Source organism: Astatotilapia calliptera, chromosome 4, assembly GCF_964374335.1.
Source record: "Astatotilapia calliptera chromosome 4, fAstCal68.1, whole genome shotgun sequence".
Taxonomy (NCBI): domain Eukaryota; kingdom Metazoa; phylum Chordata; class Actinopteri; order Cichliformes; family Cichlidae; genus Astatotilapia; species Astatotilapia calliptera.
Genome location: NC_137425.1, coordinates 14,496,890 through 14,518,958, shown reverse-complemented (window position 1 = coordinate 14,518,958; position 22,069 = coordinate 14,496,890). Strand labels below are relative to the sequence as shown.

At 41.1% G+C, this 22,069-nt stretch overlaps 1 protein-coding gene across 5 annotated transcripts in view; it reads right to left on the bottom strand.

Moving 5' to 3' along the window:
- Positions 1 to 22,069, bottom strand: part of prkar1b (protein kinase, cAMP-dependent, regulatory, type I, beta) — a 68,024-nt gene that overhangs the window by 4,614 nt on the left and 41,341 nt on the right. For all 5 annotated transcript variants that reach the window (XM_080300888.1, XM_026164970.2, XM_026164971.2 and 2 more), the window contains 4 exons: positions 19,023 to 19,069; positions 16,265 to 16,423; positions 9,805 to 9,865; positions 7,497 to 7,618 (listed from right to left, as the gene is read on the bottom strand). In XM_080300888.1, the coding sequence (XP_080157014.1) occupies positions 7,497 to 7,618; positions 9,805 to 9,865; positions 16,265 to 16,423; positions 19,023 to 19,069 (389 nt within the window). The remainder of the gene's footprint in view (positions 1 to 7,496; positions 7,619 to 9,804; positions 9,866 to 16,264; positions 16,424 to 19,022; positions 19,070 to 22,069) is intronic.

Below are 22,069 nucleotides of genomic sequence, written 5' to 3'. Positions count from 1 at the left end.
ATTTGATTTCCATTCACTTTGCCCAACAGATGATAACAGTTTATGCTGTCACATCTTGCAGCTGTTGACAAAATTGTGTGTGTGAGTGAGCATATGTTTGAATATTTATCTTAACGCATAAACCAGAACACGCGTGTTCAAAGCTGCGCCTGATGACGTATATTCACATTAAAGTGCAGCTGCCACCTTTTGCCATGCAGATGTATTGGGAGATATTTATTTTCTGGACCTTCACATGTACTCTCACAAGCTGCTGTAATTGGTAGTAGGTAAAAGAAAATCAGTAGAGAAACTTCCCAGCTTGTCTTGGATCGCTTCATATAACAGACCTGACGGTTCCAACGCTCTCCCTCTCCGTTTCTAATCCTTCTCTGCTCTCTCCTCCTTGTGCCGACTAGGCTAATAATGCTAAATATGAATATAATGAGCCTTAATGAGAACCTCAAAACTGCCAGCTACTCATTGCGGCCACACAAAGGTAATACTGTATTTCAGAGAAAGGGATGTGTGTGTCGATTTAGTGGGTTTGTGCTAGAAATGAGCTGTGGAGGAGTGGAGGGGTACTGTCCAAGTAAGTGGAGAACACCGTGAGAGCGCCACTTCCAAGTAATACCTGGCCAAACCGTGGCGTGATGTCGTTTTATCTCTGGAGACAGGTCTTCTAACCATATTAAAATAAAGCGGGGATATTGTAGGTCACGGAGGCTGAAGGTGATGTTTTAAGTAGTTGTGTAGCCACCAAAAATTAGGATTATGATCCACGTGGTATAGCGGTCCATTCTCATTTCCAGGGATTAAGAAAGTGTAGTTGTGTCAAAGCCGCTTTGTCTATGAGACACCCACATCTGATTAACAACAGTGTAGGATGAGAACTTGTTGGATCAAAAGCAAGACTGGTGGTACTTTACGCTCCTCTACTAAAATGATTAATTATTTGACATGTGCTGCCTACTTTATATCGCTGGCTGCTAAACTAAAAAAAAATACATTTTGGGTGTCAGATATTCTCAAAAAGAAAACCTACAACTGATCTGAGACCCTTGTTTTTTTCATTCAAACACTGAGGTTTTATAACATTTTTGCTTTTAGTGCACTCAGTTTTTTGGAAACAAGCTTATTTCTGCCAAAATTAAAAGATATTTGTTTTCCGTCAGGCTTGCTTCAAAAAAATGAGAAGTATTATAGGAGCAGCCTTTGATGATGACCCTATCAAACTTGGCCTTACTCCTTACTGTGCAAAGTTATTTACTGCTTACTGTGGAAGTCCCGTCCAAAATAAACAGCAAAAGCAGATCCTGGTCTGAACTTGTACGTCGCTATGGGCAAATGTCTTAACAGTTAAAGCTCTTAATGATATATTTTCTTTCCTGTTGTAGTCGTGCACTTTAACTGAACTTTGAAGTAAAGAATTTGATTCGATCAAGTTCAAATGGTAAGCTACTGGAAAGTGCTTATGCTTACTTACTTAATTATAATCGCTTGACTGCTAAATCAAATTTATCTGATTAGACATATTGATAAATAAAAGAGTAGCCACTGCGTGGAGGTAAGTATTTCTGTCTGCCGCTCTGAATCCTAATGCTGTGGCAGGCTGCGGCTCATCTCCTCATGGGCATGCAGCATAGGAAAAGCTGGTACTTCACAGTTTGCCTTTGTGGTTGACTAAAATGCTGCTATGTGACCAAGCTGGCTTTCATGGCACATTAACCTCTGTGACATTTAAGCCACATTGTGCACATGTATAAAGATGACGAGGGTTTGTAGACTGCAGCGTATACAGCCACACCATCTACACAAAGAATTGCATTAGCAGAATTAGCTCTATCAGGCTTTTTACATCTTAAAAGGCTCTTTTAGCAAATGTATTTTTGCATATTTGCATTTATGCTGATCACAGTTCTTTTTATATTGTAAAAAAAAACTTTTCAGTTGTTAAACTCTTTGTAACACTGCAAGAAAAGCGCTACATAAATAATCACATTTCTTTTATGTCTGTTGTTATACTCTGCCTAATTTCATGCAAGGTATAAAAATGTTTCCAAAAATATAATGAACACTTTTCCCGTCTTAACCCCCCATCGGTTTTCATCTAACCATTAACCATTTTACAAAAAACAGCGACCACTACTGCCATTACAGAGATAAGAGTATTAAGATAAACTGCTAGTGTTTCAGCCCACAGATATCTGATGTTTTCATCTTTTTGATATTTTTCTTCTCTCCAATGGAGCGTAAGTAGAGTGACTAATAGGTCGCTTGTATCTCCATTGTTAGTCTTGTTTCCACTGCACTTTTTGTCACGTTTTGTTGAAACTTCCGTCTCTGCAAATTCGCCCGCAAATTTCGAGTGTTGTGGTTTGAGAGCCCAAAACCGCAAGATGTGAATGGAGAGAGAATGAGGTGGACGAGGCACAGACGCGAGTGTTTACAACCTCTTCTTTCTATTCATGTCCAAACAAAGTGTGTGAGACAGTGCAGCGCTGCCAGTACAGTAGTTCACTGGTGAACAGGCCTCATCCAGTGTGGTCCCGATAACCATCTCACACTGTACCACCCCAAGGGTAGCGCTCTGCTCCACAGATATTTTGTTTTATAAACATCAGAGAGCCTCCCCTCCCCGCCTCAGGGAGACTGAGACCGGTAACAACAAAAGACAGCAGACGAGGTCAGCCAGAGCGAGAAACACTAACAGAGAATATGAATGAATGAACATGAATACAAACAAGTAGTAGAGAGACAAAGAAAGGATTCGTGTGAGCCACTTTCAGCCCTCAACTTAAATAAGAAGTATCAGATGATTTTTGGACGTATTTTAAGGACCGGTCACAGTTGCATCCATTTCTGTGTATACACACTTTAAACAAACATGCCACATAGAAAGTGCACCAGCTTGTAGTGACAAGTTAAAATGTAGCATCTTGCATGAAAGAAATGACAACAATTTGAACATGCTCGCAGAAAGAGAGGCGCAGCCAGAAATGGAGAAAGGTGATATCCCGAGTCTGTCTGTTCACGAGACCACCCAGCATCAGCAGAGTCTGCACCTTCTCATTCAAACGCCAGCACACACGCATAGATCACTTGCTCAACATACGGTAGGACAACAGTGTTTCTCACAAGATTTGCATCTAACAGCCTGAGGGGCTCTTATTTGAACATAAAATGACTCAAAATGGTTCAAATCTAATGAGGCCCGTTAATCTTTACCTGTTTGTTTTCACTCAGATCAACCGCACTGATCTTCATTCTATAAAAGCAATATTAATCTCCATTAGCTAAATTGCATTTCAGCAAAAAACAAGCAGGTTACACGCGAGTACCGGGAGATATTCTGCAGACAATCCACAGAGGATATACCATCTGTGGGACCCACAGGGAACCTGTAAACTCCTGAGAAATGATTCGTTCTGTGTGTGGTCAAAGAACAAATGGGAGACGTCCATTTACACTGATGACTGGAAGATGACTGGAAGAACACATCAGCGGAGAGGATGATACGTTCTTCAAGAGTCATCACCCAGTTTTAAAAAGGTGGGAAGCAGCAGAGACATCTGACTTCAGTAGGCTGTGGAAGACTTCAGCTAGACTTCTGACATTCGTAACCTCAGCTGGACGTCATCTTTATGGCATAAAGTGGCATAATAATTCCTTTTACAAAGGTATGTGATTGGTATATGATCAGAGCTGTTCATCTGTTTGTTATTCAAAAACTAATTTCATGAAAGGTGGTGGAGTGGTGCTTGGGTGAACATCTGCATCGCTTTCATTAAGAATTTAAAAGATGGACACTGGCTTTTCCAGAGGATGTACTCTGAGTGACCTTCTAGATAAAAATTAAACACCAATAATAAAAATGATATTATTCAACATGTCAACCTTACAATTCCAGTTATCTCATGTAAAGATAAATCTTATGAATTGATTAGATTGCATTGATTCAGGAGTGCACTGAATAGCTTTTCGGGTAGCCTTGTTTGCTGTTACAGTTTTGCATTACTGCCTGGGAAAGCGCAAGTTATGCTACTAATTATTTGGCATTAAAAAAAAAAAAAAAAAAAAAAAACACACACGCACATGTTATTTCTAGTTAATACTTAGCAGTAGCATACTGTGAAATCTTGAAATATCACAGTGTAAAAGGTGCAAACGACTTGTTAAAGACTGAAAACACTGATTTTGACTTGACAAACTGTAACTTTTCCCACATCTGTTTATAGTTAAGTGGCAACACATAATGCATCTTAATCTTTAACTGGCCCTTTTTCTCAAAGGCTTGACTGAATGGCATGGAGAAAATAAGAGTCTGCACATTAGGTGAGTAGAGCCCTTAAGAAGAGAGCAAACGGTGGAAAAGGCAGAGAGGGTTGACGTAAGGGAAGGTGAGGCTGAGTCTCTGTGGCCCCCGGAGCTTGTAAAGGCTTGTTTGTACAGTGTGAGAAAAAAAAATGTAAACATGTCACTTTTCATTAGGGCCCCATTTCACCCAGAAGGAAGAGAAAGTGATGTCTCCATACCTCCTTTTAGTTAATCTTCCCCATCAGGAGCATGTAATTTGTGATTGTGGGGTTTGTCTTTGGCTTCATCTACCAAAACCACACAAAACAACAAAAGACAGTGAAAGGAGACAGAAAAAAGAGGCACGGTGGGCAACTAAGAAAAAAAAGAAAAAAGAGTAACTAACTAAGAATCACAAGAAGTGCACAGCGAGAGGCTAATCTTACTGTAACACGCACTCGCAAAGTCCTCTAACTCTTTACATGTGGTCCTTTTTGAATCAACCTCCTCACAACCCATATGTCCCTGCCCTCTTTGACTCATCCCTCTGTCTGTCTCTCTCGTCTCCCTCCCAGGAGGGCTCCTGACCCTGTGTGAAAGTTAGCAACACACATTCCACCACAGTCCGCCCTGCTCTGGGAAAGTCAGGCTCTGCAGCACGAGAGATGGGGAGCAAGCGGGAGGGAGGGAGGAAAAGAGGGGGTGAGAGCTTAGACACAAAGGGGAAAATAGACAGAAGAAAGGGAAACGGGGTTAAAGAAAGAGACAAGCTGCTGCTGGGGTGATGGGATTAAAGAGAAAGCAGTATTTAGGTTCAAAATATATACACATTCTAGAAAGTGTTGGTCCCCCTTCCTCAGTGCTGCGTGTGGCTGCCTGCATGTAAAATGATGAGTCTCACATTGTGACACATTCACATAGACCTAGAGAGCTGCCTCCAATGGGCTGCTTGCCTGTAAAAGTGGATTCCTGTATCTCTCTTCCTTTTCCTCTTCCTCCTCCATCTCTCCATCCTGCTATCCCCCCCCCACATTCCTCTACATATTTTGCTATTTTGTTTTTCCTCTTTGGGATGTACAAAGTCTCAGATTGATGAGTCACACATACATAGTTGTGTCTTTTGCATTTCCTGCGCAAATTGGCTTCTGAAAGACTTAGAGCAGCACTGCGATAATAGACAACAAGATAATGTGAGGTGTATGTCAAATATATACAGTGCAGTCTATATGTACAGGTCTATATTTTCAAAGTATTACCAATAAATTCCATGCAATTTAAAAAATTCCAGTTTAATTTCTGTGTTTTGTGCAGCATATATGCATTGGATGTGATGAGCTCAAACTGATTGACATCAGGAGCCTCACACCAAACTAGATTCACAGGATGCAACATAAAAGTGGTTGAGTCTGTTGAAACCCTCTATAAAAATCACCAAGATGCCAATTTTCAAAGACCTAATAGTATGACCTCTTTATTTGATAAAATACAGGTTAACAGTAGCAATACGGAATTTGTGCGGGTAATTTTTGCATTACAAATTATCGATAATCCTGGCATTGTCGTACAGGACTGAGACCACTGACATTCGCTGTCGGTTATTACAAATTCCTGGAGTTCCAGAGGTCATTTACAACGTCAAAGATCTTCAGCTTTAATGTGGAGCAGCTTTTTAGCATTTATTGAAATAGGACAGTGGAGCAAAGACTGAAAAGGCAAGAGAGAGAGCAGTAGATTTGAACGTGTAACAGCCTCACAGCGTATGGGTCACCTGCACCACTTCATGAGCTATATCAGTACCCGGGGGCTGCCATTTCTTTAAACAAGACATAAAACAGTGTTTTTCCTACAAGTGAAAAGTATGAGCATCTGTGAGGAAAGTTCATAGGAAATATAAAAAGCCTTTAGTGATGCTACAACCTTATTTGGTCTGATATGACAAGTAGTTCAAGTAGTTTTAGGATTTTGAACAATGTCCTGTAAACATCGCTTGTTACAAAAGTTACATTTTGTTGCTATACTTGGAGGAAATCTAAACAGCTCTAATATAACTAGTATATTAATTTTATGCACATTTTTGACAGCATATCCTCCCTGGTTAAGCTCTGCTAGAGCTGTAGTTCGGCTGTCTTCAGGCTTTCTTTGTATATACTAAAGTTTGAAATTCAGCAAGTGAGACTGATGTAAGCGGGACCATGAGTGCTACATTTTGCTAACCCATCTCCTTCGGAGCATTAACGGCTGACGTGCAAATTTACTGAGCTGGATAAAAGCCAAAAGAACATTTCAAATAACTGGAAAATGAATGTATATTATATGTGTTAAGAGGGGCATAGTGAGGAGCATAAAAATGCAGATAAAAAAGAAGGATGAAGAAGAGTGTTGTACTGCAGGGGCGCAGGGAATCTGTGTGAGCCAAAATAGGGATAAAGGCTGATACATCATTAACCAACCCGGATAAAGAAGTACCTCTAGCTTAGCCATTTCAATCCCCTGTAACCAGTGTACTGCTCCTATTATCGATGGACATGAAATGAGTAAGTTAGGTAAACTTAGTAAGTGACAGAAAGAATGACACTCTGAAGAAGACTGACTAACCCACGAGCAGGTCTGAAAATAAGGACGCAACCACAGCAGATTGTGCCCCAACCCCCTTTAGATGCCCCTTTTGACTCGATGCTGGTGAAAGCCGAATAAGTATGGAGTTAATAAAAAGTGCGTTAGGATGACAGGCAGGGGGCCCTTCATGAAGTCACACCAGGGGCCTCGGTTCCACAAAGCCTCCAGTGTGAGGGAGCCATTCTTTGCACAGGTTCTGTGTGTTTGCAGGCTGGGGCAGGGGAGCACTGGGTACTCTGTCTGCTGGTGGCAATAAACTGGGATCAGTTGCAATGTCAGCAAACAGCCCACCAACGTCTCTGTATGATGACATTTACATCAACCCTAGTGCCCCCCTTGATGACTCTGATGACATGCACACGATTTTAGGCCCCGGTATGTCAACATCTACAGCTTACAGGAAATGTGACAGTAATAGGAAACCACTACATACACTGTAATTCTGGTGATTTTAATGCTTTTTCTAAAGCACTCAATGTGCAAAAAAATCAGCTTTATGCTCTGTGTTGGAACTAGGTTAAACTCCATCATCAAACTTGTCTCTTTCACACACAGAGACATGCTTCCAGTGCTTTGTAAAACATCATATTCTTCACAGACTTTACCTCTGTTATGATGAAGAAGTCATCACCAGGTTCTCCCTGCACCACTATCTTCTCTCCATCCTCAAACTGAACAGGCTCCAGGGCATCGGCCACAGTCAGGCGCTCCCATTTATCCAAAGATTCTGTGAAAGGACAGCAAATACAGATTACTGAAAAGACAGTCTTATTTACATTGATCAGTAGTAGATGCACATACAATGTGGATTACTGTTTCATGGCCTGTAGATAGAGGCTTCCCTTGTTCAGTAAGCTGGTAGGAACACTAATTACAATCCAGTAATTTAAGAGGAACCGTTGTATCAGCCCCTCTGTCTCCTCCCTAATTTCATGGATCTCAAACACCTTAAAACTGACTCCTAAAACTTTGTTGTACTCACTCTGGATTGTGTTGATTATACTCCAATCAAGTTCAAGTGGTGCGATCAAGTTCCTTTCCATCACTTCCGTTCTATGGTTGCAAAATATGATCTCATAGCTACAGTCTAACTTCATTAGTGAAATTATCTGAAATATAACCAAATATACTAATAAATATGATTTCGATTTAAGCAGCAATGCTTTAATAACTATTAAAATGATATATTTAAAATATTTTTTTCACTTTTATATCATTTTAAAGATCAGACAGAAGTAAAGGTCAAGATATGTGAAGGAGTTCTGCTAAAAACATTTTACAGCATCTTTCTATGTTTGTTCTGAGCGAGTCAGATAGTCTTTAGGATTATCCAACCACAGCAACAGTGACGTGGTTAGCCTGAGATATTTCTAGAAACCAAAAACACAGTCATACATCTCACTGGGAAAAATGCTTAAACCAAAGGATTTTTAGGCAATTCAGATGAAATGATACTTAAAGAAACAGGACCCGCTACTAAGTAAACATCTCCATTCAGACATTGGTTACCGAATCGGCTAATCCTTTAAAAATGGAGCAGATTATTGTTGCCTTAAAAGCAGCTACACCAACACGTGGAATGTGACTTTGCTGCAGTGAAAGCACTGCTCATCCTTAGCTTTGTCTAAAAGATTCAATGTTTTGATTTGACTCAGACATGAGTTAGAGGTGTAAAACTACAGCACTCTCTTTGTCCCTGATGTGCTCAGTAACTGATCCCAGTGTGTCTATTTGTGTGTGTGCACTTAGGATTAGTTAAGGTAAGCCTGCCGGTTTGGAGGTGTCCAGTGTCCCCCGCCAGTGGGGCCGAGGTGTCTGCTGGACCCAGATGGATGTCTTCTTTCTGGCTGTCAGTTAAAGGCAGCAGGTCCTATAGAGGTGAACCCTAACAACTAGCGCAGTAACATGATACACAAATGTGCCGACTAAAGAACCTACATTTCATGCTTCACAGAACTTGCAACCACTTGGAGCACCATGCTACACACATACATGGTAGACGCGCAGGGAATTGCCCGTGGATATGCTAGGGCCTGTGTGTGTGTGTGTGTGTGTGTGTACGACAAACAACAGGTTGTGTTTTTTTACTCCCTTCACTCCATGACATCAAGGGCTTGTACCCAATTTCGTGGCTATCTCAAAAATCAAAGACAAACAAAAACACCCCCGCCTCCTACTCCTCCTCCAATTCAAAGGGGCCGAGCAAAGCGAATGAGGAGAGGAAAAGCAGGAGGGTGCTGTCTGAATACAGGCCTCGACAAGGCTGTCAAAAAGAGAGCTGTGAAAGAAAAGAGCTGAATGAAAAGAGAGCGGACCTCGCAAAGACATCCTCCTAAGACCAGGATTGAGTGTATGTGTTTACTCAGCCAGCTAATAACTCTGTACAGAGGGCATGGCCTTGCTTTATACACCACATACACAATCAAGTGGAAAGGGATGAGATGTCAGCTCCAATTGCAACTCGTTTTCAAAATCTGAATGAATCTCATTCACCATCCCTGAAAACCAAATTGCCTGTGCAGGCTGGTTATCCAAATTCCAGCCGCAAAGAGAGGCTTATCTCAACTCACTATTCCTTAATTGTCCACATGGAGACATTGCACACATTGCATAGTGTGACTGGCTTTAGCATGAACAGTGTGAGAAGATTAGGACTGTACACACAGACCTCACTCAGCTATGGGCCTTGTGGTGTGACAGCGTGCGCCTGTGTTGATGTGGATTAATCTACAGTATATAAGTAACTTTCTGCACTCTCAACTCTTTGACCTGTGTAAAATGAATGCATAAATATGTATAAACACACTCATATCCTTCGGCATAGTCACAAATTGATTAACAAAGTGTAAAAGAATTCATTATAGTCACCAGTAACAACATCTTGTCTATATTATATTTAACACACAGACTTACCAAGAATGGAGACTTTGCTCAGGAACTCTTCATACATCTTTCTCTTTCTCAGTGTGCTGCCCTGTAACACACACAAAAGCAAACACATTTACCATTTAAGGAAGTTGTTGTAATACTATGGTATTAATGCACACCAATTGGTCATAAGTTTGATTTTTATCCCAAAACCAAGAGATCACTCTCATTAATCAGAAACTCTTTAAAACTTTTAATTTGTTTAATTTTTTTCACTCCTTTATTAATAACCAAAGTTTTTCAACTGTGAAAAATGTATTTCTTTGGGGTGCAAATATCGGAAAGAGCCTGAAAATCTGCACCTTTTAACATAGAGCATCCAAAGGGTTGCATGTTTCTCATTCCACAGCCAACCTTTAAAAAAAAACTCCAAATATTACATATTAATACTGCCAAAATATTAAAACATGAATACACTTTTTTTTTTTTTTTTTATCTGTGATGAATAGATGACAGTTCATGGAGTCATGGTTATGCAGGTGTATGTAATGTGTTTCTGATACGTGTATGTCTGTGTGTGTGTGTGTGTGTGGCCCACCCCACCCACCAGGCAGGGGACTTTCCCCCATTCTGCCTCTGCCATGAAAATCAGGTGCTTCCTGACAAGTCTAGACCCAGAGGACCCCTTCCCTCGCTGCATTTCTCCTTCACTGCACAGAACCACTCAGAGGGAGTGGGAGCATGAAGAGAGTAAAAGCAAGTGAGGAGAGACGATCTTGTCCGCCCTGCCTTTGCATATGGAAATGATATATTGAGGCTTGGGGTGTCTTTAGTGCATAAGTGCCTGAGACCCGCTGCTGCCTCTAATTTCATATAATTTCACATTTTGTCTTAAAAGGGGAGAAAATGTTCCCAAGTGAGCCAATGTCAAAGTCAGAATCGTAAACAACTTGATTAAAGGAATTCTAGCCTCCGCTGCCTCCCTCCTGGATAAATGATTTGAGTTGTGTGTCTGTGTGCATGTGTGTCGTCAGTGTGTGCAGGCAGAGCGTGCAGTCTGTTTTTAGTTCTGCCACTTATGTTTTGCTGCAGTCTCCGCAGAGATGAAACTTGCTCGTTAAGCAAGCAAATACAAACAGTAACGCATGTACGCTCTACCTCTAACACACACCGCACACACGCACACTCCAGCTTACACAGAGATGTTAAGTTGGTCTTCAGATTTGAAAGTCTCCCCATAGAGCTAATCAGACAGCCTTGCAAGGCTTAAAGGCTTAACATGTGTACATGAAATTACATTACAATACAGTAGATGTGATTTATACGAGTGCAGTAGGAACCTATGGGTGGGCCGGAGTAACATCGCAGGGTTTCAAAGAGGCTCGCTGCGGTGGAAGGAATGAAAATGATGCGTTTCCAAATTTCTATTTCTAAAATTTCAAGTTGTCATTTATTTTGTTGGTGAACATCTTTTTTCTCTTTGTCTTCTGTTTTATCTTGTCTACTTGGGAGGGCCTGAGCACATGTTTCATGTATAAAACTCTTCTGCTCCTGTTGGCCCCAGTGTTCACTCCTCCTGTGGCTAAAAGATGAACCAGCCTCTGTGTCTGTTCAGTCTTTGAGGGAGAGTCATCAAAGACTTGAGGTGTGGCGTGAAGCCAGACTAAACCAACTGTACCTTACACCCCATCTCCATCACCTTCATCTCTGTCCAATGTGGAAAAACATACACCACCAACCCGCCATGCACACATCCCCTCTCATTTCTCTGTATAATTTCTCCTTGTTTCCTTTCGTCTCATGTTCTGTTTGTTGACAGTTGTCTGTCGGTTTGTTAACGGCTTTGTCTGTAGCTATGTGTGTTTAAATACCAAGATGACACAACAAGGAAGGTATTGTATAAATGGCAGTAACACAATAGAAACAGTGTGGTTATCACAGGGAATGGCATTACACTGTTTACTCAATGTACACCCTGATAAGGAAGCTGGTAGGGTGGGTGGTGTAGTGAGAGGCTCTTTGGCTCTACATGATAAAATCATGGCCGTACTATAAACAAACTGTGATATAATGACTTGTGCGCGTGTCATTATTTTCCACTGGGCATGGTGTAAGGAGAAATATCTACAAGTAAATTCATCAAAGGCACCTATAAATAATTTCTGCTCATCTTAAAGGTTTTATATGAAATATATGAAGTATATACAGTGGGGCAAAAAAGTATTTAGTCAGCCACCGATTGTGCAAGTTCCCCCACCTAAAATGATGACAGAGGTCAGTAATTTGCACCAGAGGTACACGTCAACTGTGAGAGACAGAATGTGAAAAAAAAATCCATGAATTCACTTGGTAGGATTTGTAAAGAATTTATTCGTAAATCAGGGTGGAAAATAAGTATTTGGTCAATAACAAAAATACAACTCAATACTTTGTAACATAACCTTTGTTGGCAATAACAGAGGTCAAACGTTTACTATAGGTCTTTACCAGGTTTGCACACACAGTAGCTGGTATTTTGGCCCATTCATCCATGCAGATCTTCTCAAGAGCAGTGATGTTTTGGGGCTGTCGCCAAGCAACACGGACTTTCAACTCCCGCCACAGATTTTCTATGGGGTTGAGGTCTGGAGACTGGCTAGGCCACTCCAGGACTTTCAAATGCTTCTTATGGAGCCACTCCTTTGTTGCCCGGGTGGTGTGTTTTGGATCATTGTCATGTAGGAAGACCCAGCCTCGTTTCATCTTCAAAGTTCTCACTGATGGAAGGAGGTTTTGGCTCAAAATCTCACGATACATGGCCCCATTCATTCTGTCCTTAACACGGATCAGTCGTCCTGTCCCATTGGCAGAAAAACAGCCCCATAGCATGATGTTTCCACCCCCATGCTTCACAGTAGGTATGGTGTTCTTGGGATGCAACTCAGTATTCTTCTTCCTCCAAACACGACGAGTTGAGTTTATACCAAAAAGTTCTACTTTGCTTTCATCTGACCACATGACATTCTCCCAATCCTCTGCTGTATTATCCATGTGCTCTCTGGCAAACTTCAGACGGGCCTGGACATGCACTGGCTTCAGCAGCGGAACACGTCTGGCACTGCGGGATTTGATTCCCTGTCGTTGTAGTGTGTTACTGATGGTGACCTTTGTTACTTTGGTCCCAGCTCTCTGCAGGTCATTCACCAGGTCCCCCCGTGTGGTTCTGGGATCTTTGCTCACCGTTCTCATGATCATTTTGACCCCACGGGATGAGATCTTGCGTGGAGCCCCAGATCGAGGGAGATTATCAGTGGTCTTGTATGTCTTCCATTTTCTGATGATTGCTCCCACAGTTGATTTTTTCACACCAAGCTGCTTGCCTATTGTAGATTCACTCTTCCCAGTCTGGTGCAGGTCTACAATACTTTTCCTGGTGTCCTTCAAAAGCTCTTTGGTCTTGGCCATGGCGGAGTTTGGAGTCTGACTGTTTGAGGCTGTGGACAGGTGTCTTTTATACAGATGATGAGTTCAAACAGGTGCCATTCATACAGGTAACGAGTGGGGGACAGAAAAGCGTCTTACAGAAGACGTTACAGGTCTGTGAGAGCCAGACATTTTCTTTGTTTGAGGTGACCAAATACTTATTTTCCACCCTAATTTACGAATAAATTCTTTACAAATCCTACCATGTGAATTCATGGATTTTTTTTTTCACATTCTGTCTCTCACAGTTGAAGTGTACCTCTGGTGCAAATTACTGACCTCTGTCATCATTTTAAGTGGGGGAACTTGCACAATCGGTGGCTGACTAAATACTTTTTTGCCCCACTGTAAGAAGTAAGAAGAAGCACTTTTTAGAGAACTAAAATAGTAAATTATAAAAGTTCTGAGATTTAAAGTATCTTTTTTTTAACCAAATAGTTCTTCAAAAATATTAAATTTATTCCTGATTGATCCATTTTCCATTTACCATTTTAAAGGTCTAAGTGACTTGGATGATCAACTGGTTACAAAATTTACATTTCTGGTGGATCACTAACTGGGGAGGAGACTGCGCACGATGCAGTTTAAAAATCACATAAATGTGGCTTGATTGGTTTTGAATTTCACTTTGATCCGTTGAAATTAATATTCAGTTTAAGGATCAAATATAGACGGTTATTCAAAAACCTAATGCAGTTAGAGCCACTTAAGTGCAAAAAAGTCAGAAATGGCATAAAAAGCAGGAGCTGAGATTTAGGTGGGTTGCAAAGTGATTTGCAGTGTTCAGTAACTTTTAGCATGCTGTGTGCAGGATGAAGAAGCTAAACATGAGATCTGCCTAACTGAAAGCATAGATGGGTATCAGCTGAGTGGGCTGGCACTGAGATTATCTGGTATTCCATGGCCTGCAACATGCAACTGCATGCAACATGCAACTGTTGCTATAATTGTTCAAAATAATGTATCTTGAAATGGAATGAACTAGTGACTGTAAATGTAAATTATGTGTAATTTAAATTACACATAATCATTTTTAAGATTTGGAGACACAGCAGACTCGGGACAGGAAAGCAGATGTGAGAACAATGAACCTGATGGCAGTGGCAATGCACCTTATGAGCTTCCAGCTAACTAGCTGCAGACACAGGCGCTCAGCATATTTTTCGCTGGGAAACACACCACACACACACACATTTACACTCAGAGAGAAAGCTCACTCGTTGGCCTAAGTCCTTGCCAGAATACCACACTTTGTAAAAACAGCTTTACAAATCATTGACAGCAATAATTAACTACAGGTTCACATAATTGAATTCTGTTTCACCCCGTCTCCCCTCCTGCAGCTGCTGCTGGAAGCAACGAAGGAATGAAATGTGTAAGACAAGGAGAATCCTCTCAAAGAAAGGTTACCAGGGCGGACTGTGCCCTTAGTTTAACTATGCGCTTAAGAGGTGACATGAGTGCTGTGTAGGTCAATGCCAACTTTACTCTGAGCTGAAAGGTCCGAAAACAAACCTGCTTCAATCTCTGCTGGTTTTACACTGAACTGAACTTTCAGTTGGCCAAGGCTTAAATGCAAGAGGTAGTTTGAAAAGTTAAATGGGAACTCTCTAATTTATTCGGAATATGGTATTAGGAACATTTGAGGAAGTGTTTAGCTGGGCACAGACACACACATGGACAATATTTAGTCATTCTAATAACAACCAATCTGTGCGCGTGTGTGCGTGTGCACTTATGAGCAAAGATGAGGGCAAGGGCACAGTTCCTTGTGTTTCCAGTTTAAACATTTCGACATTCCTGCTAGATAAGCTCCCAGAGTGGGAAGTGCAAGAGGAGGCATTAATATTGACTTTTTTTACTCCTCTTCTCACTCCCTCCCCTCATTTGGCTTTCTTCATCTAAGAAGAGATGTAGACGCATTAAAATGGGAGGATACACTCCTCTGTGTGTTAAAGCGTATTTAGAGTATAAAAAAGAAAGCAAATGTTTTAAGTGCTTAAGGAGCCTTAAGTGGTTGACTGGGAGGAAATACTGCAAGCAAAGAACTGTGATTGATGACCGTAGAGAGCCTACTAATGGGATGTAGATATTATTTGTCTACAGTGTCATAGTGTGGATTTGTTTTAATGTTTAATATTTTCAAATATACCATAAAATTATGATAGCATATCTTTTCCAATTCATGGGTTAAATATATTTAAATACCTACCTACCTACAAATAACAAGCTCTACAGACCTAGAACCCCTTTGGTTATTTGTCTACTACTGTTAAAATGCCCAAAACGGAGTAATAGCATTCCTCTTTAATTATATAATATAGAAATTTCCATAGTGCTCAAATGCATACATTTATAGGTAGCCAGTATATCTATTTTAGTAATCAAGAGAGTAACACGTAAAGAAGAAGAAACTTTTGGCTGCTCCCTTATACAAAAGGGGGTCACCCTATCAGCTCCATATGTTTGATTTGGCAGAGTTTTTGCACTGGCTAGCCGGCCTAACCACAACCCTTAAGGGCTGTGTGATCAAACCAAGTGTCTTTAGCTTGTTAGTCAAATGTGTAAAGCATTACACTACGAAGAACCACAGCAAGCACTTTGTGTCCCAAAACTGTCATACTGTAATTTCACTCACAAAAAAGAAGATATTCAGTACTCCAACCTGTTTCTTTGCCGCTTATCTAACTAGGGGAAGAAGGAGAGCTGAAGCCTATCCCAGCTGATGTAGAGCAAGAGGCAGTGCACAGCCAAGGCAGATCCGACTCCATCACAGGGAAACGCAAAGAAAGACAGACAACCGTACATTCGCACATCTACATCAACAGCTAATCTACAATCATCAGCAGGTTGGAAGCTTTTCTGAACCTACACCACCACAGTACAGCCACAGAAAAAAATATACAGCTGTACTGATGTGTGCACAGTGGAAGCAATTTACCCATCAAGTTTTGCAATGTATGGTTGCTACAAACCAGCCTCTTGCATATTGTTACCATGGAGTTTACAGAAATACTGAGAGTCATCATGACGAAGTTCATACCATGAGGATGCGTCGGTAGCTGTCTCTGTCGATGCCCCACAGTTTCAGGTCTGTTTTGGCCTTGACGGTGGCAGCTCTAGGAGTCCCGTAGATGAGGGCCAGCTCTCCAAAACTACCTCCTTCTCCGATACTGGTCACCCACTCACCATTCACATACACCTGCAGACAGAACAAAAGCAAAATTTATAAAGAGGGTCATATATAAGATGAGATGCTTCTGAAGAATACAAACATTTTCTGGGTACAGCTGTTTTGAGGTAGGAATTTAAAACTTTCTGCTATTTCAGCTACCCATCCAAAGACACTTTATCCAACACTTGGCCCACCATTCCCCCATCCCCCTTCAGTTTCCGGGCTGTTTGATTTTCTCACTAGGCTTGTCCCTAAGTATTTGATCCCCACTAAGCCCTCAGATGAGACCCTCTAAAATGCCCTCTATCCCTACCATCTCTCCATCAATCCCTTTTATTTTCTTTGTCTTGTCTTGTTAGAGTCATCCCTGTGATTTGGAAGTGATGGGAGGTCGGAAAGCTGTGTGGATTTGTTCGGGCTGTGTGTCATCTGAAACACACATTCTCATGATGCTTCATCACTTACATGTGCAGGAACACACATGCACAGCTCTACTGAGATCAACCACTGTAGCTCTACAGACAATGCAACCTCAGTGAGACTCATTCAGGCTGTCTCTAGGGCTGTTACGGTTTCAGCTGTCGACACACTATCCACTATCTTGTTGACTTAATAACACAGAGAGAGGCAGAGGGAAGCAGGGTTTATTCCTCTCTGGTGGTTGTTGTGAATTGCCAGAATTGTTGCAGGCCATTATTCATGCTCTGAGTAGACCACAGGAGACTCATCCTTCACTATACAGTGGCATGGCTTCAAAGAGATGCAGAGTGCTGACTTTGGTTACGTCAAGCCTAGAAGAGCAATTAAATGAACGCTGAGAAAGAGTTACATCAGAGCATACAGGTAGCATACAGGCTTTTTAACAGTCCAGTCCTCAGGTATCTCCTGACCTATGAGTCACTGTTTCATCCTCACTTTTGTACATGTGGTGTCATAAAGTTTCATGAACACTCTGTTGCAAATCCCGGATAGACAGAGCTGCTTTAATACTTGAACGGGAGCAAGAGTGAAGTTACTCCCAGTCGGGGCTGAGATGACAGAACAGAAAAGTTTGATTAACATGCTGTATGCTGTCTCTCACAATAAGTGAATTTTCAAGAGCAAATCGCATGTGCCTGTGAATAATTAAAGAACCAATGAATCAAATTTACTGGAAGGGTTAGATGAGTCCATACAGGTAGGTGCAGCAAAAAATCTGCATCTGTTTGGCATGATGTAATTAATTTCATTGCCAAATCCACTATAAAAATAAAATAAGCTTTCCTTTAAAATGACTGTTAAGGTAAGTAATTTCAACGATTACCCAAATAATTGTGATTAAACAACTATCAATATTTAATTACAGCTACCATTTCTTTGCCCAGATAAGATCATCTTACATTTTGGCATGAAAGCTGTAATTTCTTTAGCGGTGCACGCATATAAATACAGGCCGTAAGTGAGGAGATTTGAGTGCAGACATGGAGGGGTGTTTACAGTAGTGGCAGTGGTTGTCAGCGTTCAGGCAGTTTATGGGATGCTGGCAGATTTACACCCCAGCTTAATGAGAGACATCTCCACACTTTAATAACCTCGGCACTGATCTTGAAGCAGTTTAGCGCCTGGGCTTTGGCTGGGAGGCAGCAGCTGTCTGTAGAGATAGAGGGGTGGATGGCACGATGGTGATGAGGTGAAGGCGACACAAATGAACACGAGGTTTGGACAGGGGTGAGGTTGAGGGTAGGAGTGCAGGGTGACAGGGTCCTGGCTTTGGGAGCGTGTGGTGTCAGTCCAGAGGAGACGACCTCCGGCAGAACAAAAAAAGATGCACAGACTGAGCAGATGCAGATGTGGACTTAGATCAGATCAGAATTAAGAAATCTTAAGAGGGAACTTTATAAGATTAAACAGGCAAACTTTGTCTTGATTGTTGTAGACAGATTTTTGAGTTTTTCCAGATATTACCAACTATCTTTGCATCTAACGTGAATATAATCTTGAACTACATAAACAACCATGGATCCTTACTCTTACACAGGAATCTAAAAATAGCCCCACAACTTATCAAATGATATTTGACAATTCACTTTCTGAGGGTTCATTGCTACACCATCTTTCTATCAAGGCACCATCTCACTACTCCTACACTTACTTCTTCCTGCTCAGGTGGGTCAAACTTCAGCCAAGCTTGCCAACCTGCTTCTCTCCTCTTGCCCACTGTCTCTGTGCTCACTGTTGTAAGCTGATAAGGTCACTTCCTGTTTAACTAGCTTCTGTTTTATCTCCCTCCATTTAACTCTATCGCTCTGTGTCAGGCTTGCTAAGACAAAAGATCTCTCAGTTTGTGTGCCTCTCACAGCCAGTTCAAATCTATAGCAGTGCACAGATTGTCATCAGAGTGGAAGAGACCTTTGAAAAGAACAAAACATAGGGGCAATCCTACAACCTGCCCATTGTTAGAAGGAAATTTTATCTCTACGTGAGTGAAGAAGGCTGGGTTTTTCTACTGAGTCACAATCCTTCTTATAGACTACACATGAGACAGTAAATAAAACCATACTGGAATCCCCTTTAATTTAAATATTTTGCTTTGACTCATTCAAAGTACAAGTAAGAGTGTACTCTAAATGTGCTCTGACCCACTTACGTCCACTTCGCCTTGGTCAATCACATAGAAGTTGTCTCCTTCATCACCTAGAGGGGAGAAAGGAGGAGAAACACAGGTGAGCACAGATAAGACATCAATACCTGCTAGCTTTAAACCATTTAGAAAGCTTCCTTTACTTGCTTTTTTCCCCTTTTACTTTCACCTCCTGTTTATTTCTCAAATGTGGACTTTTTAACCAGTAAAAGGTGTCCCTATAATGTTTTCTTGTAAACAAATCTAGTTATGTTCTTCACAGAATGTATCCTTGAGGCCAAACAAACACATTGCTTCATTAAAAAAAAAAAAAAGATAAGCCTCTTAAAACTGCTTACTAGCATGCAATCTTCTCTCCATCTCTATCATCATTATCGTCCCCTGCAATTAAGTGTGACACTTCGCTTGTGAGCGTCCTTGTGCATGAACACAAATAAAGAAAAAGAGAGCATATTCATAAAAAAGTAGTGTTCAAAGAGGTTTAAAAACTCCATCAAGAACCTTTAAACTAAAATTGAAGCATTATAGGATTAAAGTATTTTTGAAGCCAATTCACACAAATAATTTGAGAAACTTTGGGGATTTGTGAATACTGGAATGTCTCTGTTTGGTTCTGGGCCCTCTCCGAAAAGCCAAAGAAACAACAAAAAAAAGAAACTGTTGGGTTTCTTGTCTGGATGTTATTTTTGTTCAGATCTTCAATTACCTACTTCAAGCTTCAGGGCACACCCAGCGTCAAAAGTGCTACTGCCTTCTCCAGAACGCATATTTCACTGGGCCTGCCAATATATTTGTGATATAAGGCTCTCACAAGCAGAAGAGTGCAACTGCAGCAGTGTTCATTACTGGTTCTTGGGTGGCTTAATAATGCAAGCTCTGAAACCAAAGTGTCTGAGCATGCATAGCTAGATCGTTCTGAAGTGTAAAGAACAGAGATCCATAGTATAGCAACCAACCACAGCAAGCAGCTTAATTTATTTAGTTCCTTATATTAAAGAATACCGCTTGTTATATTTACAAAGCTTGGAACTAAATGTGCTGTCTGGTCTGATGTTGTGTCACTGATATAAGTGTGGTGGGATTTCAAAGCGAACAATAACCCTCGAAGCGAGTCATGGGATCCGGATGGTTAATGTCCGTTAAAAGCATCTAGTCTGGAGATAAGGCTAAAAAATGGCAAGTGTTCCTTTAATTATGCTATCCATTACATAGGGTTCAGGGGAAATTATTAAAAAGGACTGACAACCACAAACATGAGCAGCGCAAATCTCTCCCCACAACTCCAAACTGCAAATGCAAATCCATTCAGAGGTACATACAGGTAATGATGCATGAGTCCTGATGACACAAGTATGCATTTGTGTGCATTTAGCAGATACAAAGTGAGCTTGTATGTGTGTGTGCTTGTGTTTCTGTGTGCATGTTCACCTAAAGAGTTGAAAGGCTTAGAGCACCCCGTGAGTAAAGTTCACAGGAGTTCACACGGCTAATTAATACTGAGTGGAGGGGGCTCGTTAATCATACAGCTCTATTTGTCACACAAAACGCTCCTTGTCTATCTGAAGGTCTGTCCCAGTGGAAACCTCAGACACACACATATATACACCTACTCACAACCTGCTGCAACCTGGCCCTTGGCTATCTCCCTCTGTCTGTCTCTGTCTCTCTCTTTCATCTCATCTATCGGTCTTTCAGTTCCCTCTCACTGTGTCTTTCTTTTCTCCTGCTCTTCCTGTCTTTTATCACTTTGGTGCCCAATCCTTTGTTTTGCATCATTTCCAATCCCTCTGTGAGTGCAAGCAAATATTTGACCATAATGCGCACACACAGAGACACACTCACACACACAGGCTTTGTTTCAATACAAGCTATTTTAGGTGTTATGCTGCGACTCGAAAAGGACAACGCTGGTTGCATCCTCAGTCTCTCAGGTGCTTTGTAAACACAATGTCAGCATTAAAGTAAACATGTCCATCATCAAGTTGATTTCATCTTCGAATATTTTTTCCCTCATATAAAATTAGTAGGGCACCAAGGGCAATACTGCTATTCTGCATTTTTAAAGAAAGTGATCTGGATTTGATTCTAATTTTAATGCCATCTTTCTTTGATCGACTTCTACTTTTATGCAAAGTTTCATTATAGTCTTTGCATAATCTTGCTGACAAACAGAACAAGAATCAGCGCTGAAAACATCTTATTACTATTAATTGAAACAGTTTATGTCAGGAACAGCGGATGAACTTCTCTATAAGCAATATATTACAATGAAAATAGCTCTATGCTACATTTTGCATGTTATAATACAGTAAATCACCTCCTGTTTAAATCCCACTCAAACCTTACAGTCAATAACTCCCAGCTGTGTCTAAACAGTGTGTGAGTGGTCAGTGGCGTGGTTGGTTTCTTGATGGTGTACAGTAGTCCAGACGTTAGCAATGACATCAGCACTGCATATAGTGTATACCACACTCTATAGTGTATATAACAATGGACTGTCTGGGACTGGGACTGGGGCCCCCAGAAAAGTTAGCTAGACTTATTATCACCAAATTAGGACTGATATACTCCTGGATGCTGTCTTAAGAGAAGGTGGGAGAGACTGAGGGAGTGTTTGTCTAACACTAGCAGTTTTCCTGCACCTAGTGTCTGTATGAGTGTGTGTTTGTAAGGCATGCTCCACACATGTAAACTATGTTTTTCTGAGCAGGTGTGAACATAATATTATCTAGAACTGGGAATTTGTGTGAGAGAATGTTTGTTTTCAGTGTTTTAAATATGTGATTAAATGTGTCCACTTCTGTGTTTGATAGGAGCTTGTGTGGAGGAGCGCTGGAAAAATACAGTCTGGACCTGCTGATCTGTGTTCTGTCAAAGTCCAGGGATGCCTAGACTAAAGGTTTTGATGACTGCAGTTAGGCAGAGGAGAAAGACCTGGCATCTGGTGCAGACTGAGGGGAATGTTTGAGTGAGGCAATGAGAGGAAACAGGAGGGAATGTAGGAGTGGCAGAGGAAAAAAAAACAGGGGTTGCAGCACAATTGTAGTATTCTT